This window comes from Pelecanus crispus, chromosome 2, assembly GCF_030463565.1.
Source record: "Pelecanus crispus isolate bPelCri1 chromosome 2, bPelCri1.pri, whole genome shotgun sequence".
In the NCBI taxonomy this organism is placed as follows: Eukaryota; Metazoa; Chordata; class Aves; order Pelecaniformes; family Pelecanidae; genus Pelecanus; species Pelecanus crispus.
Window position 1 is genome coordinate 23,300,164 of NC_134644.1, and position 26,064 is coordinate 23,326,227.

The 26,064-nt window shown below is 39.2% G+C and overlaps 1 protein-coding gene across 1 annotated transcript in view; it reads right to left on the reverse strand.

The window, feature by feature from the left end:
* Positions 1-21,361, reverse strand: part of LOC104025890 (macrophage mannose receptor 1) — a 33,610-nt gene extending 12,249 nt beyond the window's left edge. The window contains exons 1-21 of the mRNA XM_075704577.1: positions 21,301-21,361; positions 19,190-19,588; positions 17,790-17,963; positions 16,653-16,817; positions 16,227-16,343; positions 15,165-15,308; positions 13,610-13,792; positions 13,278-13,432; positions 12,349-12,462; positions 11,508-11,623; positions 10,566-10,714; positions 9,939-10,138; positions 9,436-9,557; positions 8,601-8,688; positions 7,748-7,892; positions 7,241-7,276; positions 6,983-7,152; positions 5,967-6,034; positions 4,180-4,280; positions 2,799-2,941; positions 1,141-1,255 (exon numbers count right to left, since the gene is read on the reverse strand). Coding sequence (XP_075560692.1) covers positions 1,141-1,255; positions 2,799-2,941; positions 4,180-4,280; positions 5,967-6,034; positions 6,983-7,152; positions 7,241-7,276; positions 7,748-7,892; positions 8,601-8,688; positions 9,436-9,557; positions 9,939-10,138; positions 10,566-10,714; positions 11,508-11,623; positions 12,349-12,462; positions 13,278-13,432; positions 13,610-13,792; positions 15,165-15,308; positions 16,227-16,343; positions 16,653-16,817; positions 17,790-17,963; positions 19,190-19,588; positions 21,301-21,361 — 2,965 coding nt within the window. The remainder of the gene's footprint in view (positions 1-1,140; positions 1,256-2,798; positions 2,942-4,179; positions 4,281-5,966; positions 6,035-6,982; positions 7,153-7,240; positions 7,277-7,747; positions 7,893-8,600; positions 8,689-9,435; positions 9,558-9,938; positions 10,139-10,565; positions 10,715-11,507; positions 11,624-12,348; positions 12,463-13,277; positions 13,433-13,609; positions 13,793-15,164; positions 15,309-16,226; positions 16,344-16,652; positions 16,818-17,789; positions 17,964-19,189; positions 19,589-21,300) is intronic.
* Between the last annotated feature and the right edge of the window lie 4,703 nt (positions 21,362-26,064).

Below are 26,064 nucleotides of genomic sequence, written 5' to 3' on the forward strand. Positions count from 1 at the left end.
CTAGAGTGCCTGGGACCAGGATGATGAGTTTTGTTTTTCTCATTTTTAATAAGGCAGTAATCTTATGATAAAAATAAAAAGAATGGATAGTCATCTGATGTTAAAGTCCAAAAAAGTGTTTACAAACTCAAAGATGGGCCAATTTTGATACATAAAATTGTTTTCAAAATTTTGAAGGAATTTATGTATACACTCTTCTGTGTTGTTGATCATCTGAGGAAGCAGGGAAAATGTTCTAATGGTTTATAGAAATTAACATGAGTACTCAACACCTTGGCACATAGAAAAGGAGTCTGCACACTGTGCACTCCATTTTCTTCTTTGGTAACTTCTTTGTTAACCAGACATAATAACTTGGTTTCTAAACAGGCATAACACAAACAAAACTACTTATTAATCAAGTATATATATATATACTGAGAGCTCAGCTGTTTGGAAGGCCAGATGCTGTTTCCCTTAGCTCCAGCCTAGACTGACTTTCCACTAAAAGACTGTCCTTCAACTGTCCTTGCTCTGCTATAGAAAAAAGGATAAGCCACAAGCACTGATGGAGTGAGCTAGGAGATGGTCCATGTGCAGCCCTCAGGACCATTACATTTCCTGAGCAACCATAAGGCCTCACTAAAAAACCTGCAACATGCTGAACAGCAAGACCAGGAGGCTGAAGTCCAGCAGAGCAAGGGGAACAGGGGGAAGCTGGGACTCCAGCATTGGAGCCTCCTGATGCCTGAGGATGCATCCTCCACTGAGACCCGCAGCATTTGGCTCAGCAGCTAGGTGCACGGTGATTTGATTTGGATGTTACTTACTTTGTGTGCTATTTTTACATGTACACTTAAAAAAATCAAAATATGGACATTTTATTGTATGACAAGCTCCTAATACAAAATCTTAATATCTGAACAGTATTAATTCCTTTTTACATCCTATATTAGCCCCAGAGCTATGATTTTAAAAGTTAATCAAGACACTAAAACCTATGCAAGCATCTTTCAAAAGGTGCAATTTCTCATTCAACATAACTTGATATTAATGTGGCACAAATAATAGCATATACTTCAGAAGCTATAACATTTTTTAATCTGTTTATCAGGAATTACTTGATGTCTCATCCAGTATCAAAACATTAGTACTTTATACCTTGCATTTCCTTTTTTGATATGGTAGCCAGGTTTCCTCCAAAATTAATACAATTGTTCCGTGCAGCATGCCATGTCAATGTATCATTTTCATTAAGGCCAAATACTTTGAAACACTGAAAAAGAGAAGTGTGCCAAATTGATAACCGGATGGCGTTTTAATTTCCAGTGAAAGCATCTCTTTGTCACAAACAAGATAAGATGGATGTTTTAAGCAAAAAGAGAGATTAGCTGATTTAACAGTCCTTTCTAGCTTATCTTTAGGTCTTTATGAAAAAGATCTATACTAGAAAACTAGCATAAACCCCAATATTTTAGCATATACTGAAGGAATGTGTCAGTCTAATGATTTCAGTAGAACTTATGTTAAAGTTTCTGAGCACAATTCTGAGGTGTGACTTTGTGGGAGGAATGCCTAAGAAGACCTCAGAAAAGAAACAAGGATAAGACATGCTATTGCAGCTAAACATCTCAGCTTCTGTTGCCCAGTTTCTCATGCCAGGTTTAGTTCTCACAGGATAATCACAGAAAGAGAATGATTCTGACATTACAAAGAAAACCATGAATTTACCATTCCTTGTAATATGATCTATGAGATTTAACCAAGATGTCATTAGACAGCTTTGCCAGAGTGAAGCAACCTAAATGTGCTGATTAAAGCATGCAACTGAAAAGTTAATCAGGCAATTTTGGGGGGAAGTTGGGCAAAAGGGAGGTAGTTCCTTGACAGTCAGAAGTGGTGTCTAAATACTCAGAGTGTTTAGGAGTCAAGGATCAAACCTCTGGAAACTCTTTTTTCCAGGTGGTGAGGAAAAGAGAGATGTTTTAGCTTGAGAGCACTATGAAATGGAACAAACTCTGAGCTTGTGACTCTTTTCCCCTGGGCTGAGAGAGGGAAGGAAAGAGGAGACAGCAGCCAGCATGTCTCAAACAAAGGAGCTCTATCCAACTGAAATAATATTTTGGCTTAGCCAAAAGAAAAAGAGAGGGAGCTAGAAGAGGCAATGTAATCAAGGATTATCTTCATTGCTAGGTGTGTTCCTAACAGTGTACACTGTTGCTTTGTAGCTTTTACAGCTTCATTGATGACAGTCTATGGAATTTAAATACATACAATTTCTTATCCTGAAATTTTGTCTTTTGAGAAGGCTAAGAATGATCTTATGTAATAAAGTGTGGTGAAGCTTATAACTGAATTACTTAAAAGCATTAACAGGTATTTGGTTATATAAAAAACCTGGAAGATTTGCTCAAGGGAAGGTGCCTTAGTGGCTTAAGAGTCAGTGCATAGTAGGCAAGGGACAAATAAGTGTCCAAGCAACCTGTGACAGCCAGATAAGCTCAGCACAGTAAATGAGAACATACAACAGCTCCACAGAATGGAAGTTGCTCAGCCATCCTTGGCAACACTAAACACTAGCAAAAATACAAGACGAAGTTTTCTTCTTGTATGTCTCCTGACCTCTCTCGTAACTGCTGTGATCACAACAGAGGCTATAATTTCTACTTCAGGAATTGTATTTTTAGAGTCTTTAAATATACACAATCAGAACATATTTTCCGATAACCAAAACCCTTGCTACAACTGAAAAACTGAAGCAAAGATGGTTGTTATTCTGCTCTTCTTAAAATACCGTACAGTGACATTTCATACTGCACCTTGTTATCAAAGAGGACCCAGTCTTCTGGACACCCGCCCTTTGGTGGTGGTGAAGTCGGAGCAACAGTTGGACGAACAGTATTGTTAAGCCTTTCACAGATGAATAACTCAACGCTGCCACAGTTGAGATCATTCCATGTACCTGAAAGCAAATTAGAATAAAAGAAAAACTAAGTGCAACTTAGACTGGGATAAAGTGTCCTTGTCTAAAGCAAATTTGTCACAGGAAGTAGAACTGCTAACCATATTTGTATTTAGCCCCCCCAGAAAGAATGAGTATTTTTTATGTATGTTAGAAATATTCAGGTTTCCAGCAAAATTCAGAATACGAATATTTTGTCTGAGAACAGAAATATTTCAATATTGAAAACCCATAGCATTGCCAAAGGAGAGTTTTAGTTCAAATGCTTAATTCACCTCTCTAAGTTCTGGAAGATCTCTAGGATCACTCTGTCTATATAAGGTACTTGGTCCTTGTTACCTTACTACCTAAGTCTTTATAGCCTTCTGGGTATCTTTTCTCCTTATAGGAGTGTGTTGTAAGAATATAAAATTAACATCACCATCCCTGTTTTACAGATCAGGAATGAATAAGAAAATGGCATTCATTTCATTAGCTGCAGACAGTTACAAGGTAACTATCTACAGCAGAGCTAATCACGCCTTATGTTTAATGGAGATATTGTCATCATAATTCAGTGAAGTTAAGGACATAATTCACCTTATCTTAAAGAAGGTCTCCAAAACAGGACGGTATTTACTCCCCAAAAGTGTTCACTTCCTCCCATTGATGTCTAACAGAGCCTAGGAAGATCACCTCAGCTATAGATTTTGAGACTAAAAATGTTTAAAGTAAAAGAGATTAACTGCTCCAAAGGAGACTAAGTGCTTGGCTAGTGTAAGCACAGCTATTTCCAACAGTCTGTATTAAAGGATATTTGTATTTATTTTAATTAAAATAGCGTATAGCACTATTTAGTAAGAATCAAAGCCGTGCCCAAGCCCTAGATTTTTAGAAACTGCACAAGGGATAACGAGGACAGCTGATGTCCTCGAGAGGTAGTGGTAAAATGGACAGAGATTAGAGGAAAAACAATACTGACTCTGTCTGCAGATGGTCTGATACTTAACTGACTTGTTCAAGTTGAAATTTTCTGACAAAGCTAGGAATCAAATTGCAAATGTAATCCAATGTGTTAGCTATATAAATTTTTTAAAAGTGCACAAATGGAAGAAGACAACATGATTTATTTTCCTATGCTTTTTAAACACTTTATCAAACATCAGCCTGTTCAGTATCATAACTTACCCACCCTTGCATGTGCAGCCCTCCCAAGCCTATGCCACACTGTGCAGACTGAGTGTTGTTACAGCACCCACCTGTTTGGGTATACATGACCACACAGTTTTCGTCATTATTTGCAAAATTGGGTTCATTTGGAGCCCAGGCAACATAGTTCACTGGAGTCCCATCCATCCATCTGAAAAGTAATTTGGGGGAATAATAATGCTCAGTTGAAATAGTTAATATTTCTTTGTAAAGGGCATTAAAGTTTCCTGTACCCCAGCTTACAAACACAGGTTTGGTAAAAGAAAAACAAGACCTTCCACTTGGAATTAGTGAAAAATATCTTTATGTCAAGTACCTACTCTGTTGACCTGGACCAGGTCTGAACTAATCATCTCAACTGGTGGTCCCAGCCTTTCTTGGTCTCTGAGCATTGATAGCCTACAGCAAACACACCAGTGTAGCACTGGACCTGGCTTTCCCTGAAGCACAGAAACAGAAATCTGAGCCTAGTTTAGTAATTTCCTGGGTCCAAAAGCAATTAAATAAGATCTCGTAGGGTAAGAGAGAGCCTTGAACCACCCACTGGGGACCACTGGGACCATTTTGTTAAACAAAGGAAATCTTTAATATTATAGAGCTATTACTTTCAGCTGTGCAACAATCATTTCCTAGTTTGGTGATTCACAAATTTATTCTCAAAAAGTAGCCAAGAAAAAAGTGAAAAAGCCTCAGTGTGCTGAAAGGAGGAGAGTCAAGTGAGGAATCTGTCAAGACTGAGAGCCTTCAGACAACATCAGCTCCAGGGCAATTTAGTGTTTTGGAGACTAAGCAACCGTATGTGTGTTTTTGCAAGTAAACCACAAATAAGGAATTCAGCAAGCATGCCTTGCTGCTCCCACTTGCAAATCTTCCTGAGCCCAATAGGAAAAAATAGTACATAATAAGCTGGGAGGAATAATGTAAAGACAAATAGTGGCACCATCATCCAACAGGGAAGAGGATGAAACTAGTGAGGAAGCAAGGGAAAATTGGACAAACAACAGTGTTTTCTGAGCAGTGGATGTGAGTAGAAAGCAGGAACTCCAGGAGATGAGACTATCCAGTCTCTGTGGCTTGTGGCCAAGAAAGACATCCTGAGGCAACAGAAGAAAGACTAAAAATTAAGAGGCTGAGACTCATCTGACCAAGCTTCAAAACCCAGGAGAAGGCACTAGAAAAAGAGGTGGGGGGGTGGGGGTGGGGCTGGGGAGGGGAGGGGAGAAGAGTGCCACAGGAGAAATATGTCTGTAATTCACCTAAGGCTCCAGGGAAGGTTTAGAACATTCCCAGGGCACTTCGTTTCCGAAGACATTTGTAGAAGAGTAATGACTCCACGTAGCCTGAAGCTGTCCTGCCCTAGACTCTGACAGTACAACCATCTGGAAATTACCTTCTAGACAAGGCCTCTCCAGTATTGATATTTCACCTCTAAAAACCACCATGATGCCTCTCACTGCAGGTTTTGAGGGTTCTTTTTCTTTGATCATTTGAATATTCAGTAATGTCTGTAAGTACCATCTGGAACATTCTAGAGACCTCCAGCCAATTTTATCTTTCATCTAACAAGGAAAAGGGGATGACACTGCACTGACTGTGAGTGAACATCTCAGCCTCACAATACAAAAGCAGAGTACGGAACCAAAAGAAGGGGAAATAGATATTGCAAATATTATGGGAGAAGTGCTCCCCTAAGGAGCAGAATCGTATTTTAAAACTTTCTGTCAAGACATGGCTGTAGACAGTTTTTGTTAGTCACTGAACTTCAACAGTCTCTTACAGAGAGCCATGACAAATATACACATTATGAGTCTGACAAACTTAATTTGTTTTTCCTTACCGGAATGTCTTGTCAAGGCTCACAGTTAAGCCAATATAAAAGTTATTTCCCCAGTCTTTATAGAAAGTCTAAAACACAAAAAAATAAGTATTTCAGTGAGCTGTAAGAAAGCAGATTTCAAATAAAATAAGCAAGCTCTCAAAAATCGCTTCAGTTTCAGTTGTACAATTGCATAGTATTCAATGTGTAGGGATTATGTGCCTGAACTGCAAAATGCAAAATTTTCCTCCAATTTCCAGTATTTATAGAATCATAGAATTGTTTAGGTTGGAAAAGACCTTTAAGATCATCCAGGGCAACCATTAACCTAACACTGCCAAGTCCACCACTAAACCAACTAAGGGTAGAGTAGCAATTTTTTAAATATAAAAAAAAATAAAGCAGAATACCATGAAAAAGAAATGGAGCAAAAAGCTATGTTAAGAAGATAAGAATGACCTCTTAAGCAGGGTATAAAATAAAGCAATTTTTTTAAGAGTTTTGGGAAAGCATAGTGAGAATTTGCCAAAAAGCTACAGGTAAATGGTGGGATTGAGTACTCAGTCATGTGGAGAAAGGATGGAATCATATTTGGTTTTAATAGTATGAAACTATTTCCAAAAGTTTATATTATCATCAGGTTATTCTCTTCCTATCAGAAAATATTCTGGCTTAAACTTTTTACTGAAAATCTGAAATCTGTTTTAACAAAAAAAGGAAAAAAGCTTTTCTTGAATTCTGTGAAGAGAATGAGTTAGAAAACAAAACATACTCAGTAACTGGCTTTCAGCTAAACAGAGGAAGGTTTTTCAAAGTCGCACCCTCAGCATGTTGAAAAGCAGCTAAGGATTTGTCTACATGTAGCAATTTATCAAAGTAATGATCATGGTAAAGCTCTGAAGTAGGTGAGCCCATGCAATGGGGCACAGGTGGTTTTTATGATGGGGACCACTTTCTAATATTTCACAAGCCAGCTGAAAAAGGTGTCTCAGTGCAGGACAAAACAGTACATTTTTTAAATAAAACATGTTTCTTACATATTTCCAAACAAAATTTTTTTCACTTTCACCCTCAATGACAGCAAGATCACCACCATTCTTCTTGCAAAAGTCCCTGGCTTTTTCCATAGGCATTGGTTCCTTGCTGAAGTAGTATTCCTTGTGATTAAATATTATCCAGTCATCTTCACTAACAATATATTCATAATCTGCAAGATAAAACATTAAGCCGTTTGTAACAGAAATTAACATCATTATACATTAATTTATTTCTGTTATTGGAAGTACAAGACTTACTGAATGTGGAAGTAGGCTCTGGTTTCAGTGATGCTCCTGCAATGTAAATCAATATCTGAGTATATTATGTTTCTCAGACACCTCTCAATTAAATGTATTTATACAGTTATTAGCATTTGAATTCCAAAGAATAAAATGAATCGTAAGAGTTACTCAGTATGCTTATTTTTGTCACAGAATTTCTCAGAATATCTGAAAAAAAGGTGTTACACTCAGCAAAATACCATGTTAGAGCTGATCCCAAGTTAAGCTTGCAGAAACTATGTGCAACTTTAGGTGGCTGGATTTCACTTAGTCAACATGCTGCATATACATGCCAAACTTACACATGTATCTCATGGATGAATTCATACTTTTGAACTGCTTTTATTTAAATTAAAATGTGTTAAGTGTTTCATTGTGCTTGATGGCACAGCTGGCTCTAATGCATGCAGATAGTGTGATCTGACCTGGAAAGGATGTTCTTATCCATTTCTAAAAGTTGCTCAAGGAAGAAAGTCATCCTACCTTTTTTTATTTGGCAAACATAGTGCTGCATGTGTTCACAAAATAAATCATTCCAGTTCATATTAGTGTAGCCATTAAACACGCCACATTTTTCATTTCCATGATAATTGTTTGGTTCTCCACTTGCCCATTTTTCAAAATTTACCTATAGTAGAAACACAGCTTTGTTACTATTTTCTTTTTAAAGTGAAACAATTCTCTCATCCTGTTAAAGAAGAATGTACTTCATTTGATTTCATGGTCCATCTTGTGCTTTGGTGCCAGACCTTGTAAGGAGAAGGACATGACCCTTGCATGCCATAATGATTCGTCTGTGTATTTATAACCCACATCAGGAAGCCAAGAAGTTGTTGCCTTCTTTGTTATCAGCAGAGATTGTCCTCCTTGTCAAGCTCTAGAAAGAAGTATCTAAGTACCTTCCTCTGACCCCTGGGTTGGTTATCCTGCTCTGACATTTCAACGTGAGACAATCTATCAGTGCTGTCATATGGACCTGGGTCTTGCAGACCTTAATCTACTTAAGACAGCAAGGGCAAAAAAGCCTAGCTTGTGTAGACACACACTTTATTTCTAACAGTAAATGACAAACAGGAACATAGAGATTAGTACAACCAGATTTGCTTAGATCAAGAGAGATATTCCATCACCTTTGGTGTTATTTCATTACTCTAAATGTCATACTGTTATCTATAACTACGAACTATCAAAAGATAAAAACTAATTCCTAGAGTGGGATCGAGTAGTAAAGACTTAAGGTCACTTGTGGCTTGTATAGGAGGAGTTGTGAGAGCTGTCTGCCAAGATATACATGGAAAATTAGACAAAAAGCTGGAACAATAAATCATTTACTCACCGGTGAGCCATCACTCCATATAAATCCGCTGTCAGAGTCCAGGGCACTTAAACCCATCCAGTAAGATAAGAGAAGATAATCTCTCTTTCTGAATGATTACAGATATAGACAATCAGACACAGTGTGAAATAGAGAAGAATATATATCATTACATTATTCTTAGTGTTTTGATGCTTGATGTATCATTTGAGACAGTCATATAAAGTAATCATTCAATTGCCATGTGGGGAAAAAAACCCTGGTGCTGTATGTGGCAGGAAGCAGTGAAACACAGAGCTTCATGAGAAGGATCACAGATATCATGAGTCCACAAATACTGAGTTAAATGAAAACATATTTTAAGGTCTCTGACCAAGTAGCTTAGGAATCCAAATTCAGACCTGTCTGTACTCATAGGCTTGATTTAAACATTTACATAAGCACATCAATAGGCCAGGCTTTCCTTAGCCTCCCAATTTTTCCCCTTAACTAAGGAAAGCAAGCAGCACAAACTATTCCTTTAATCAAGAGTTTTTCATCTACTGATCAATAACAAATGAGCTAAAAAGATCAGTTTTATCCCTTTGAACTAAACTCAGTTGAAATCAATTTTGACTATCCTTTCACTTTTGTGTATGTTCAGGCTACTTTAATGCATAGCACCACCTTCCCAGAGACCTGCCAAGAAACCCTTTTGCTCGCCTCTTTCTACCCATTTCCTTCAGCCACTTTGCAAGGATATACACCATCTTTGCAAAGTAGAAATTGATCACCAGAAATCCTTTATGTTTTTCAGAAAGCTCGGTTTTTAATTTTTTTTTTTTTTGTACAAACAATGGACTGTGCAGATACTTACAAGCCAGCTATTAGGTTTTGTTCTTCTTCACTGTGGATACATGCCAGATCTCCTCCGATGGCTCTGCAAAAATCTCTTGCACCAAACCATGTTTGCATTTTCTCCCTTCCTCCCTGAAAAATCTATAAAAAGCAGACAATTAAATACTGTGCTGGGTATTACGGAAACTTAGAAACAGCATTCTGGGCTTCTATCTTTCTTCTGCTCTCCTGGTCTCTAGTTTTATCACTTACTATTTAATTGTGCAATCGTAAGTCTGTGGTCATTTATCAAACTTGATTATTGCAACTTTGCTTTTGCTGTCATCTCAGAGTCCCTGTGACTCCAAACTTCAGTTCAACCTACATACAGCACTTCCCTGACACACCACCTGGGGATGGCTGGAGACGTGATACCACAGGCTACCTATCAGGTTGGCAGGGTGAAATCCACCTTCCATGCATACATCAAACATATTCTCATTTGAAATTACAAATGTTCGCATTCAGAAGTTAAACACCTACTTTAAAGCAGAAGCTGCTCTGAGGAATGGATTGCCATCCCTCTGGGCATGATGGGAGAGGGGTCGTTGTTGGAGGAGGAGGGGGCGTCACTCCCTCCACCAGCTGCTTGCAGAGAAACATGTTTGTTTCTTCACAGTTCAAAATATCCCATAATCCAGCTGAAGTTCCTGTTATCATGGCCACGCAGCCTGACTCCCTTCCTTCATGAAACATAAAATTTTTAAACTTTATTGATAAATAACTGCATCTTCTCAAAGCATATGCTACATAATTAAATGTAACCTGTCCCCGCTGTGTTTGGAGGCCAATAGCTCACAGTAGCTCACATGCATTTCAATTAAACCATAAGTAAATTTTATCAAAATCTTTTTACATTACACTATGCATCACCCATCAAAACCATCAGACAACAAAGAGTGAATGATACAAACAGACGCATGCAGTCCCAGGTGGTCTACTGGAAGGAGCTACCATGATCTCTGATGTAATCCCTTTAGCACAAACGGAAAGTTGCAATGTTGTTTTTGCTACTTTATGCCAGCAGAGTTTCAAACCCACTACTTAGCTTCCAAACCCTCCCTTGTCAGGCCCCCAGAGTAGAAACTCAGTGGCCCCTATGGCACGTACCGGGCATTCCTGCATTCCAGTGAGTGAAGGTGACCGCGTGCCCGCTGGCCCACCTGAACGTCCCCTGCTCCTCCGTGTCTGAGAGACCAATCCAGAAATACTTTGCTGGATTGAATCCAATTACAGAAGTCAAAAAAGCTTGTTCATATCTGTGAATAATAAGTACCAAACTGATATATCACATTTTATCATAATTTGTCCATTTTTTCAAACAGTTCATTGCAGCAAATCTAGTAAAGGTGATGTGGGAAAAGATAAGTATGGATTGAAGTAAGGGTAATGATCTTACTTTTATAGTTCTAATTGTCATGTAAATTAATTTTTATTTTATATTTTGGTTATGTAAATCATGTTTAGAATTTAGAGTGATTCTATTTTCCTTTTGTACTGTGTAATGAAAAACGCAAGCCAAACAATACTTGTCTTATATGCATATGTGTTATTCATTCTGCATAAATAAGTGCTACAGTGTTTTACTGAGCTTTATTATAAGGTCAAGATCTTTAAATCGTGTTACTCAGGGGAAAAAAATCTACTTTTATTCTAAAAAGGCTAAGTTTCCAGATCTGCCTGTTGCAAAGAAACAGCTGAAAAGCTCAAATCCAGAAGAAATAAATAGTTCCATGTTTATCTGTTTATTTTTAGTTCAAGAAGTTTTAAAACAATCTGGCAATTCAGAGCTGTTGGGGGGTTGACTCAATTTTTTAATACCTGGGGTCAACAATAGTGTAAGTGTGTAGGAGCAATGGCTTAAATGTTTGTATTGATGACATACAAGCCCCAGATGTATTTTGTAATACCTCTTCAGTTCTACCATAATTTTTCAGCAAAGGTGTGGAGTCACATGAGACACCATGAAAAACTGCAAAGTAGGAAGATAATTCTGTTTGGCCCTTCCATCCTGGTTGCATGTATGAAAGGACAGGTATTATGTTTGCGTACCTGTCTGTCACAGTAGTCAGGTAACCTTTGTTTTCTTCACAGATTTGTTTTGCTTCTGAAAATGTTGCTGGTAACTGCCCCACGGAGTAGCAGTAAAAGCCGTGCTTCATCCAGCCCTGTCGGTGTCAACAACAGAGAGGCACAGAGGGGCCGTCAGATTGCGCAGCACAGTACACTTCCAAATTCTGCGTTAGTACCACACCTCAAGTCAAAATTAATTTCAGAAGCCATGGGAAGAAACAAAGATGATAATCAAGCGTAGCTTTTGTAACCACAACTCTGTGTCTTGCCTCTTGTCAAAGGCCACACAAGGGGTGTTTGCAAGCATTGAGCTGTGGTTATGACTTGGAGCTGGCAAGCACGCTCACAGCCACTTTACACTTTGTGTAAAGCCTGCTCTGCCTTCTCATTGCGTAAAGTGTAGCTGTTGCAAGAGGCTACGAACAATCTGCAAAACAGTCAGCTCAAATATTCCTGCCTCCTGTGGCTGATTGATTGAACTGAAAAGGCTGCATGCAGCTGAAGACCAGTGAGTTATGGCATGAAAAAATACTGACATGCTCTGCAGAGAGTGGCTTTTACGAGTGAAGCGACTGGTTCTGCACTAGGAGAGAGCTGAGTGAAGTGCATATGTAAGGGAGGGGAAAAAAATGTCGGTCTACATTTTGGTTAAATAAATAAAACATTTCCCCATTAGTCTAAGAAGTGTCCATACATCCGAATTAACAGTTTTCTAGGGCTCCACCAAGAACAGTCAAAATCATTGACTTCTGTGATATTCACCATCATGGGAGTGAAAGTAAGGTGCAACAATCTTTCGCTGCTTTTGTTTTACACTTACTTTCTGGCAGCCTGGGTAAGTAACCTCGGCTTCCCCTGATTCTTCTGCCAAAGGTTTCCTTTTACAGATGAAACCGAGTTTTGTTTCACAAGCACTGTCAGCCCAGGATCCATCCTGAGCATGGGAAGAAGAAACAATAAAGAGAAGTGAAATGTAGAGAAAATCCAGATCCAACAAGAATGTTCACCATCCTCAGAGAGAATCGTTCTCCCTTCATATGGCTGACGCTGTTTCAACTCTCTTCCTTGCCCTGATGCTATCTCCAAAACTCCCAAATGGAGAACACAGTAAGACAGTGAGGGTCACGTTTCCTCAGAGGTGTGAGAATGAGGGTTGCATGTATTAAAGGTTCAGTGGCTGATGAGAGCAGGAAGAAAACATGCCGTTCCACTCTACTCTCACCAGCATAGTATTTCTTATGTTCATATAACCAGATGACAATAGCAAGGATATGCTAAACTAAACATAAAATATGAAAAATGTATTGTTTAAGTCTTTTTCCATAGTATTATGTCATTTTATGCTGAGTATAAAACAAGATAGATTTTTTTGTACCTAATTTTTTGTGCCTCCAGTAATATGAGCCTCCAAAGTAGCTCTAATAAATGTGTATTTTAGGTGTTTTAGGGGGAAACATAAGAAAGTCTCTGCTCTAAGAATCATACTATGAAGCTATGATCAGTCATGCTGAATGTGGATGATGTGTTCCTTCAAACAATTTCAGACAGATTTGTTGTAACTGTTACAGAGCCGACCAAGTCTCAGCGCAGTGCACTGCTTCTGGTGCTCCACCATACACCTTTCTAGATCTTCCCTTTTTTCTTTTTTTTCTTTCTTTTTTTTTTTTTTTTTTTTTTTGTTACAGATGTTTTCCTTTTTGGAGACATGAAAGACATAACAAAGTATGAAAGTGGGAGAGTGATTTTTACCTCTCCCTTCATAATGATGCAGTCTGCCTTATTCCGTGTGTGCGTTGGCTCTCCGTGATGCCACTTGGTATAAGTCACAGGTGTCCCATCACTCCATTCAAAATACATTTGAACCCTGAAGTCATTTAGACCAATCCACAGCTCATCATCTGGCTCTGGGAACACAAAGGCAATTGTAGGTATGTGTACATCTTAACATGGAACAATGACATCTCACACCCACTTTTGACAGAAGAAAGTCTTTTTAAAAAACTTTTAAGATCATGGTTACAGAGATTAAATGAATAATAGCAGCAGTATAGTTCCAGACAAAAAAGTGCAGGAATACTCACTGTACCCAAGCTGAGACACCGTAAAACTGTACTCCTCAATATTATGAATACTCGCCAGCTCTCCATCTTCTTTTCTACAGGAAGACTGGGCTTTTTTCCATATTTTGGGTGTTCTGTAAATTCTATAACAATGACCTGCATAGGCCACCCATCCTCTGGGGCACTTAAAATGCTTTAAGTCACCTAAAAAAATTATTTCAAACAATTAATGAGCAGTCCTGTTCAGTATTTTCTTTTAATCAAAAAGAAAATTACCTGTACTGACATGCATTTGAAATATTGGAGTACATACTGGCAGAGGAGTGAAGCAAAGTCTGAAGATCACAAAGAATACAAACCAGATTTTTCCATCCCAATTGTGCTGGGAGCTACCAAAATCCTTTTTACAGGATTAAATAAGTATTAAGTAATTTGGCATGCAAACTTGCAGGACACAGCTCCGGGTTAAATGCCCCTAAGTGAGGCTCTGCGTACAGCCATGTTTTACAGAATAGGGCCTCTTTTTCCACACAGGGACTTTATCTTGGTAAATTTTGGAGATTTTGTATATTTTTTCTCTGGAAACACCAGTTGCTTGGGAGCCAGTTGGAGCTCCTGCACAGCCCAAATCATATATCAGAGACCCCAGGCACATTTATGTTATACCAGACATGTCAGAAATCTCAGCTGCACAGAAATGCTGCACACTTTGTTCAGTGGCTATTTCTTGGTATGAATTTAGTATGGCCAACCATCTTCCACTGCTTTGAAGGTCCACAAGGTCTGCACCTATAAAATAAACTGAAGAGGGCAGGATGTGCACCCAGCATTGGCGTGTGATCAACCACATTGCTCAGTGCTCCCTGGACATGGTTTTGACCTCTGCAAACTTGCATTCCCTTAGAACATCCAGGCATGGTTTGGAGGTTAGCATGGGTCAGAAACCATTCCCAGTAAGCTGTCTGGATGCAGCCAGAATGTACAGGATGCCAGCTATGATGTGCCATTCATCCCCCGAGCCAGAGATATTCTCAAATACTAGTATATATGTAGCTGAGGGAGTTACTGTAGAGTTAGTAGCATGCTAGGAATTCCCAAGTGAAGTAGCTGCACCCCAATTTCTTCACATAGATAAGACCTAGTTTGGCTCAGGTGGACAGGGAACTCAACTGGGAAAAAGGTGCCAGCCCCATAATCTGAATTTTTCCTTTCAGAAAAGAGCAAAAAGGGTCAGAGGGAGCAGGGGGAACAGGAACTCTGGCTCTCATCTTTTTGCAGAACACATCTTTAGTGTGTTTTTCAGAGCATAGGTTATTCATCAGTATTTTGTGGTCTGGATGACAGGACTAAACACATAACCTTGCCTGCTTTAGTACCCTGGGATCTTTTCAAAATGATGAACAACATCTAGACATCATCTTTAAAATGAGCCAGAAAATTAAATTCTTCTCAGTGTTTGACCCAGATCAGCAAGTGTAACCCTTTTGTTTTGACAATATACTGTCATTTCGTATATGGCATCCTCCTAGTATTTCTCAGTCACTGCAAAAATAGCCTCATTTTTTTACTAGCTTACCTGAGGCAATAGTGGAGGAATCTGAGGAGAAGTTTCTCTTTTGGCAGATATATCCCAGTTTCCGATCACACATCTGGTTTTCCCATTTGCCATTCCTACCTTGGAAGGTCCCACATATTTTTCCAGATTCCACAGAGGGATTTCCTTTAGGGAAGAGACACAACATACAGAGAAACCCTCTGTTAATACTGAAAATTTTCATGTAATCACAGGAGGGAATGCACAAGTCTTTTGCAGCTGCAAAGCCACTGGAGTATTATTCTTTAGAGTGATAATTCCAAAGAGAGGAGATGAGGGAGCACCACTGGGATGCCCAAGAAGGCCGACATTTCAGACATGAGACTTGCTCTCCCATGCATTGCTTAAGAAGAAATTCAGCGTGTTTGAAGTACTGCAGCATACAGAAAAAAAACTTTACGCAAACAAAGCTTTCATATAAATTCCTTATGGGGTGGTAGTATTGCAAACAACTCAACATCCTTTACTGCTAAACACTGGACATGAAATGTGTGTTTAACACCACGGGAGTGCTTGCCCTTTGGGTTTCTCTGTAGTCACAACAGCTATTATGAATATCTGTGATATGGCAACATGCAAGATGGTGACTTAGATCCTAAGAAAAGAGTGGAAACTTACTAAGATAATGTATGTCAGATAAATGTCATAAGCAGTAACTGAGAAGAATGATTGAGAATGTTTTTATGCAATGTTTTCTTTCTCTTTTCTTTACGTTCTCTATATGATTTTTCATGAGTTTTTTGTTTGGTTTGAATAATATGCCTGATGAGAAAATTGTGGATGGAAAAAAAATATAGAAAGAGCTGTAGATATTTGGGTTTAACTGTTTTCTTAGATGAGCTATCTGTTTTTTCTGGGAAAATCAGAATTAATGGTGATCCATCTCTGGTGTGATCCCTATTACTGTAATATCCTACCTTTCCCATAATCCCCTGTACTCTGTAAAAAATCTATGAAACCAAAAGAATTAGATAACAGGAATTTGGGGAAGAGAAGAGAATTTTGGTGCCGATGCTGATCATCATTTCAGAAAAGTGCACTTACCTGGAGCCCAGTTTAGGTATCTGAAAGGACTGCCCCCAATCCACTGCCACCCACTGTCAAGTGCACTGAAAAGACCAGTCCAGAGCTTTGCATTGACACCCAGGTCACTAGTGAGCCCTAAATGGCCAAAAGAAACAAACAGTCAGGTTATTAAATGCCTCTTATTTTGTAAGTTGTTCAATAAAACTTGAATAAAATTTTAAAGCATGGAAAAAGAAAAAATGTCACAGTAGATTTTTTTTTTAATATAGGTTAGATTTTTTCTACTGTTCTAATACATTTTTTGTGAAAGTGACAAGCTTTTTTAAGAATGTCACTAAGACCTATTTTCACAAGGTAAATGTAAGTGTCCATGGTAAAGCTCTTGGACCTGAGCTACATTTCAACCATATGCATTAAGTTGTTTGTTGGGTTTTTTTACTTTACCTAATAAATACATTTCTTCATGAAGGTCTGTGACACTTAATAATTCTGCATTCTGCTGCTGGCAGCTTCTTCTTGCTTGGTGCCATGTCAAAAGTGACTCTGAGTTTATCTGATAGTGGGTTCCTGTCACAGGATTTGTTTTCCAAAGGTCATTGTGGATGGTGTCTATAAAACATGATAACAGCAACTTGACAAGATAATCATACTTGCTAACGCAGAAAATAAAATCTTCATTGCAGACTAAAACTATGTAACTATGATTTGCTAAGTTTTTACACACAGTTTGCCCCACATATATAGTTTATCCACTCAGTATTAATAATACATTAATAACATAAGGAATTATTTCTCCTTACAAACCTATTTTTGCTACATTCACCCTGTTCTTTTATTATTTATATAACTCATCTACTTCTCTAAAATTCAGTCCACATTAACTCACTGATATATTCTACCTGTACACACACATTTCCCTATTCCTTATACAGAAAATCTTGGTCTCCACATCCATTTCTTACCTTGGGACCCATGTTATGCTCTCCCAGACCTCCCAACACAACAGAAATATTCATTTCCAATCAAATGTGAAGCAGGGGTGAAGGGGTGGTGTATTTGTGCTGGGGTTACTGGAAAGCTGTGTTGGGTGATTTGCGGGTGTAAGGAGCACTGGAGCACCAAAGGCAGGTGAAGCTCATGGCCCGTGTCCTGCACCCTTCCATTTGCTCCAACCCTCCTGTTCTCTGCTCAATCCTATGATACGCCACTGTCTCCTGCTTCCCTATATCCCACCTTCCTCATCCATTGCACTTCTTTCTGCCTTTCACTTGCCCTGACTTTCTTCTCACCTAGTCCTAGGGGTTTTCTCTTCCTTTTTCTCTCAGTCCCAGTCACCACCCTCACAACACTCCCCATATGTACCACTTTTGGGAGCACTGAGAAACTCATCTCTGCTGGAGAAATAATGAGAATGAAGAGCAAACACCTCATTTTATCATTGCATAGCTCACCAGTGAACTAGGCTAGCCAGAATCCAGCTCCCTGTCCAATGTTACTTCCACATCCCAAGGAGATTTTGACCATGAGAGTGGATGAAACTTTTGCTTAATGCCTTTCCTGAGATCTTTATAAATAAATTACCTTTTAGTGGACAATTTCCGAAAACTTGGTCTTTATCAAAATCTGAAGAAGTTGCACACCAGAGAGAGCCTCCATTGTCACTCCGAGGGATGCACTCAGCATACCATTTACCATTGAGCTTAAAAGGGAATACACAAGGTGCACCAAAGGCATTTCCTCCCAGTGTATAGATATCTATGGAAACACAGAGCAATAGTAGCCAGTTGGTATCACATGATCACCACAGTGTCTTCTTGTAGGCAGCTCTCCATGGACACAGTTGAGTTGTGCAGGAGCTCAACACACCAGTACTTCATTACTACAAAGCCTTCCAAGGCTGTTGTGCCAATTAGGTATGACCACAGCAAGATATACAGAATTAAGACTCTCAAACAATCCTTATGTGGCCCTCAGACTAATTTCTGTCTAATTTTTTCTTTTCATTGCTATCTGGACTACTGTGTCAGAAGTGCTCATGACTCAGCTTCTCCCATTCAATACATACTTCTGTCCCCAGCTGATGTTTAGGATCTTTTTTTCCCTGTATGGTTGAAGAGGCTTGGAAAGGAGATATAAGAAAATTTTATCAGTCTTCATAAGAGGAAGTTTTATCTTAAATTCGTAAGTGACTCTCCTGGGAAGTGACTCTCACATCTCTACGCAGTCTGATTTGCTGCTACTTGAACAAAATTATGACAAACTTCATTCCAGCTGGAACAGTTGTAGGGCATGGCAAAAATTTCATCCCCTGTTATTTAACTTCCCACCCTACTAGTGTCACGGTTAGAAAGGAGGTTGAACACTTGAACCTGAATGCCCATTCTATGTAGTCCAAGAGGGATAGTAATGCAGGAAAAGGAAATCTGACTCTCCAGTGTTCCTTTGTCAGTTGTTAGGCCTTATTTCATCCTAAACCATTAAAACACTGTTTTTTCCTTTTGCTTCCCACTTTTTCTTCTTGCTGGGCCTGGGAAACACCAGGTAAATACTGTTAAAAGTGGATCACATCTATGTTAACTAGCGATTAACTTCTTAGAGATGGTCAAACCAAGTAATAGCAACAATAAATATTTAAATATAGCACAATCACCACTTCTTCTACAAATTGATCAGACATACTTTGAAACAGCCATAGATTTCCTCCCACTGTTGCTGTACAAACAGAATTTCCATTCTCCCTTATGATTACATCATAGGCCTTTGTCATTTTATTCTATCATTGGACAGAATTGCACTTTCCGAGTTATGCAGAAATGTATACAGTCATATTTGTCTTGCATTTCTACTCCCTACTTGTAGTCAGCTCTGCTACTGATGTCACTGTAAGAAAAGTGTTGCTGCATGACAAGAAGGCAGTGAAATGCTTTGTAAATAGGGACAGTCAAGTTAACTAGAAATAGAGATTAATTTTCAGTACTCACCCTCATAGCGCTGGGAGCACACACTGTTTGCGGTTCCATGGATTTTCCACCTGCTCCCTTTGCCTGATCCTTTGGACAACCTGATTTTCTTCCCCTTCCCTTTACCATAGTTGAAAAATAAATCCTTGCCATGGGTTGCAAGTGTCTCATTTCTACATTCCCACCACTGGAGCTCATTTGTCCTGTTACAGGATTCCAATGTGATGGCAGCCTCGTCATCCTTGGTGAGCACTCCCAGGCACAGCTTGAGCGCCATGCTCAGCAGCTGCGTGGCAGAGACCCACCTGAACTTTTGAAACTCGTTGTGCTCATCACAAGCAGTAGTTATGACTGAGCTAGAGTTCTGAGCTTGGGCGCAGAGCTTGCTATCTTCATTATAGATGGAAAATATTCTGCTATCTATAAAATAAAATGAGAATGCAAACATCTAAGGAGAGATTTCGTAGGAGATAAGTCAGTTATTTGGTATTTGACAGTCTGCTACAACAAAAAATTGAATGTATAGAGTCCATAGAGAAGGAAATCAAGGGAAGTTAATCATCAGTATGAAGGATATTCATCAAAATGTTCTTAAGATGCAAGCAACTTCAGAAGCTGAAAATACAGCTCTTTCAAGAGAAATTGCTCTTCTTCACATCGCTCCTTAAAGTACACTGTTCTCAAAATACCATTCAAAAATGACCTTTATTAAATATCATGAGTTCTTCAAAGTTCCACCACCACACAGCATATTAACCAGGCTTCAATTTTACAAGTAAAAGGACTTTTTGCTTTAGAGCTGTTAAAAATAGTTTACATACTCAAAATTGAACCATTTATATATTTGGCCCAGAATGACGTGGTTTTCAGCTCATCAAGCAAGTGAGGTATTTTTCATCTTTGGTTAATTATTTTAGAAAATTTTGGCAACTTTGCAAAAAGTCATTTCTTCACAGAGTACAACTTGTGAGTTTCTCAGGAGGGAAGCCACAACTTGCAGCATCATCACTTCAGTTCTGAGCACAGTTAAGCTAAAGCAGTATCCTAAGTGCCATTAATAGCTACACTTGCAAATAGAAATGTGAGACACTGCACAACAGGGTTTTGTTTCTTAAGACCAGCTTCAAAAAAGGGGCACAACTTCAGCCTGCTCCAAACCTTGACCATTTTTGCAGCTCGCCTTGCATCCCTCAGCTCCCCTCTAAGCAATAGCAACATCATCCAACTCACTCTGCTGTGCCGTTGGGCTTTACTGCCACCCAAGGTTTCTTGTCAGGGATGGAATAGTTAAATGGGGCTTCATAACCCCCTACATCCCAGAGCTGCCAGGTAGTGGTCAAACAGCCTCCATGATGTTTCTCTGAAAGGCTGCAGACCTGAACAAGCCGAATGGCATTTCCCCTGGCACAGCTCTCCTGCCACAGTGGTTCTTGAGAAGGTTAGCAGAAGACGGGTTAGAGCCAGCTTGGTCTCACCCAAAAACATGCACAGAAGACATTCTCCTGCAGTGGATTAGGTCAGCGTTGGCTAGTCCCTGCTGCCATTCAAGTGATAGCACTGGACTCCCAAAGTTCCCTAGCTGGGAGCTTCCTGCAGGAAAGAGCTGCAGACACAGCGTCATTTGTTTTCCTCTCAGCGGTAGGAGTGTCTGAAATCTGATAGACAGAAGCTTTTAAGGTTCTTCCTAAAGCCGTCAACCGTCAGCTTGGAAACAGGATTCCAATATGCAACAATCACTATGCCATAGTCTATATGAGCTAAGAAACTCAAATCCAGTGGTCCTATGCATGCTGAGAGGACACTGCCCTGTACATCTGAGCTGTTCTAACCTCCAATGGAGTAATTTCATATCAGCTTTTGTCTGCATTCAGCTGGCAGCTTTTCAAGAATCAGCACGGTCTAGGTTATGCCCACATCTGTTAGCAAATTTCTTTCACTCATACACCACCTTGAAAACTGGATTAAGGAAACAGAATGCCTATACAGATACCACCAAATTTAAGAGTTGAATAAAACTGTTTCAAATTACATGCTGTGACTAGATCTAAGCTCACTGTCCACCAAGAAGGACATCAGGAAAGCATGAGAAAGAACTTGCAAACCTCCATGCTCAGCAAGGGACAAAGACTTACCAGACATTTGAAGAGATGTACTAAAGGAAAAGAGAAAAATCAGGAGCAGGTAGACAGCCATGGCCAAATGTTTCACTCCCTTCTCCCCTTCACCTCAAATTGATGCTCAAGACCATATCTGTGCCTTGCAAGAAAACCCTTCTACACTGAACCGGATTAACAAATCCTTTTCGGTTTTTAAGACCCAACAAATACAAGGAAGTTCTGAGCTGCAAATAAGGAACTGTATCATGTCACATGAGTAATTTTGAAATAATAGATTAATGAATAAACTTTGCTTTCTAAGCTAGTTTCTTTATGGTATAAAAGTTTTCTCTTCCATGGCAATATGAGATCTAAGAGGTAATATTTTAGTGAGAATTTTTGAAGATATATCTTATAATTCAGGAACTTTATTTTTATGAAGAAGGTGACATGAATGTCTCTTTATGGGAAATAAAGGAAAAAGGTAAAAAAGAAGAGGAAGATGTGTCTGTATCAATAAATGATGAAAAACAGCAGAGTGCAATGCAGTACTGTGAAAAATAGGCTGGGACGCCATGCAAACCAGGTAACTATGACCTTGGAATCAGAGCGAACCAGAATTTCCCCATGTCTGCAGTTCTACAGAAAAGAGAAAAGCTGTAGAAAATAGGACCTATGTTCTTCAGGAGCACCTGTCCCTTCTTTTGCTCCATTCCTGACTATATGCAGGAGCAAAGTACCCAAACTGACAGCAACAACTGAAGACATTCTGAAAAGAAACCACACAGTTCCAGGAAGAAGATAACCAGTAACTGGAAAATGGTGGATTTTCAATTATTGCTAGAGATGAAAACTAAACTGGTAAGGAATACTGCCACATTTTTCATCCCTCTAGCATGTGAAAGTTTGCACCCTCTAAGGTGCACACCCTTCAGGGATTCTGACAAAATTTGATTTTTACTTTGAAAAACCTCTCTCCTTTATGATAGGCAAAAGAATTAGAAATATGTAGAGGGTAGGGAAGAGAAAACACACTACCAGGGAAAGTTTACATCCCTTTTTGCATATGGCCTTTGAAAAATCGCAGTTCCCATATCTTCAGGAGAGGCTGGTTTGAGATAACTTCCCCAGCATTGTATATGCAGCAAGTCTTTTCCTGAAAATTGCTGCTGTTGTAGGCAATAAAAACTCTAGACGCCTACATGAAGATGTGCAATCCTGCTTCTATTGCTCTGACTCAGATGCAGATGGACAACTCACCGGGTCTAAAAAGGTACACAAAGAATTAAAGCAGAAAAAGAATTACAACAGTGAGAGAAAATAGTGGCACCTGAAAGCCAGCAGGTACAGCTAGATCAAAAACTTGGAAAGAATGGGAGCCTGAGGAGGACACTGAGACCTGAGGAAAGTGGGGGAAAAGAGAGGGCTGCCTCAGCAAAGCAGTAGATGGTCAATTACTCAGTGAATTCGGATGCATATGCAAAGATGGCTGCACTGAGTCTGGAGTAAAGCATTCTGGTACTCAACTCTGCAGCTTCAACTTTCCAACTTTCCTTGCTTCCTTGTTCAGGAGCTCCAGATGTGCAGATGGAAAAAACATTCTTATTTATTATTTAGGCAGGAGAAATGTAATGCCTTGTGGTTCTGCTGTATGAAACATCTCAGCATCTCCAAAGCTACTGGGAGGCAACGAGTACAATTACAATAGGGAAAAAGAAACTACTTCTGTTCCGAAGAAAGCTCAGTGTTTGGTGAAGGACTGTTATAGATGAACTCCTGAGAGAGGCTGAAAAAGAGTAACGCATAGTAAGGTCAGCTTCACCTCAGTGTTTGTATGTTTGTCTAAGCAGACCCCATCACAGCCCACAAAGTGGGAAAGAAAATCAGAAGATTGCAAAGATGCACTCCAGCATCTTCCACTTGGCAAGGCACAGCCTGAACTTTTAGAAGTGGCGAGGAAGAAAGGCTGCTGGGTTTTGTGTTGAGTCAGCATTGTTCCTTTGGCAATCTCTGCTCCCAGGCAGGAAGTCACACTCACAGTGTGCAGATTCACCACCTTTTCTCTGAAGTCTGAATTCTTCTGAAGAAAAGGGGAAATGAAAATTAAGCACAAGGGTATCAAAAAACGTAGCAATGTGCAAAAAGGACAAACCTTTACACGCTATTGAATATTGCCATCAAGTCATTCCTCAGCTGCCCACAGAAATGCATGGGCGAGTCCATCCAAGTTCAACCAGATGCTTCCCTACAGAAGTTAAATAATTCATTTCCAAACAAAAATGGTATTAAAATCTGAAAGGAGTTTTGTGATCATTTAGCCTGCTATAACTTGATAAATATTTCAACCCATAATCCCCACATATAGCACAATCGCAGTTTCCAATTGAAAACATTTTTTAAACAAACAAACAAAAAAAGACATGCTGTAAACCTCGATAGAAATATTCTAGCCTAAAAAAAACCCTCAGAGTGAACAACCTTCCCATTTCTCTAGACAGGCTCAAAACATACTGAAAGAGCACCATAAGGCATTTTCACGCTATATTTTCATGCTACATAATCCCTTTTTTCTTTCATTTATCTAAACTGCCAAGATCAAACATAAGAAAACTTGACAGAATCAGAGGATTAGGATATGAATTATTAGTGATCAGTTAAAAATTTCCCTTGCTTTTCTATCCATCACTTACTTATGTTTCATCTTGTTTGTCGAGAAATTATTTTCCTTGTTTTTACAGTGAGAATATTTCAGAAAAGCAAGATCCCAATTCCTCTGTGAATGTATATTCATGCAACATACAGCCTGCAACCTCCCCTGAGGAGTGACATCTACTCAGGAAAACAAAATAAGAGATCACAAGAGCAACAGGGCACTTCTAAGGCAACTGACTGATCCCAGCAGCAGCCTGTAGTAGAGAATGGCTGAAAGAATTGGTGACGGATCAGAATACATTAAGCAACAACATATATCGCATCCATATTATTATGAGTCATTTGCAAGAAGTCACACTGCTTTTTTTTCAGTCAAATAGAGGAACACAGATAGTTTCCCAGCCCTTCGAAACTTTTTTTATGTAGTGAATTACTTATCAGGAACATCGCAGTGTAGCAGCAGGGAAAGAGGACATAATGCCAGATCACCAAATGATGTTTGGTAAAACCATTACATGACAACTCAGTCCAGGGAAGATGGAAATACCAGGAAGGTGGGGAAAAAAAAAAAAAAAAAAAAAAAGAAAACCACCAGTTTGGACACTAGTCTCTTAATTTTTCTTAAAGTTGAATGATCAGTTTTGTCACAAGCATGAACAAAGGAATGATGATGTTAAAAACCTGGGACCGGACTCTGTATTCAGACAGTCTAATAAATGAGTTGCCATCACTGAAAGGTACTAGCTGAGAAAAGAAAAAAAAAAAAACAAACCCCGCACAAAAAACAAACCACCAAACCCAAACAAAAAAAACCCACCAAAACAAAAAATCAGGAAATCCCATTTTTTGTAATTACAAGTCCCCAGGTAAAAGCCTTCCATTTAATCCTATATTAATTAGACATTGTTCAAAGTGTTCAAGGTTGTTTGTTTCTCTACATTCCATTCAAAAATTCCTATTAGAGTTTGTGTATAAAGTATCAGTGCTCATCTGCAGCTTACTACATGGAACTGTAATGATTTCCTGTGCTGTAAATGCCACTGCTTCCATGTTTGCTCTTTTTAATGAGAAATTTGCTTCATTGTAATGCAATAGGAGGGACAGGAAACCATGCAGCTTAAATTTCCTCCTCTTCTGAAATGAGCAGGCCAAATAGATCCATCTTCAGAGTAGAGCTTCTGATTTGGAACCTCCTCTAGTTTTTCTGTACCCATTTGGACAGGAGAGCGGAACAGACACAGCATTTCACAGAAGCATCTACACCTACTGCCAGCTATTAACTAGCATGGCATTTTTAATTCTCTTCAACTCAAAGACAATGCTGGATTTCCGGCAGTATAAATGGGTAAACAAGTTCAGGACGACCCAGACTCCAGTAGCTGGATTCTCTCCCTGACACTCTGTAGCTGTAGAGATGTACCTGGTAAGTAAGGCAAAGCACCAGAAATGAGACATCCCCTCAATCTTTAATTTCTTTCCAAACATATATTTGCATACATATATATATGTGATGAAATGTTATCTGGAAGAATCACTTGGTGTGCAGACACTGCCTTAAGATTGTGCAGGGCCCCAGACCAGGACCGAACTTCTTCTGGGTAGAGACTGCACCTATTTGTTGCTTGCACAACAGCCAGTGCAGTGAGGCTGGGATTCCAATCAGTCCGTCAGGACGTTTCTGGCACATAAGCCACATCAGATGGCATGAAGAACCATTAGAAGTACTATGCCTTGAAAAGACATGCTCAAACAACTGTGCATTAAAAATGGAAACAGCAATAGGAACGGAGGCAAGGATTATTTCCTGGGAAAAACAGAGCAGAGACAGAGGAGAAAATGAGTTCCAGGACAAATCTCCCCATCTTACCTGCAAGTGTATGTAATTCAAGAGTTCTACTAAATCACTTAGCTGACATTTTTGGCTTGGTTTTAAGCAGAAAATCCCTGGACAGATTCAGGAAACCATGGTCAATATATTACTTGATCACAACTTTGGATGGAATGTCTCCACGGTTGTATCACCTCCTTTTTAACTTTATCCTGTTACAGAGTCTTATATAGACAAGACTATAAAATGAAAAACTATTTAAAAAATCAAAGCTAGTTATTGTTTATTTCACAGAATAAAATCCGAAACCACAAAACCAA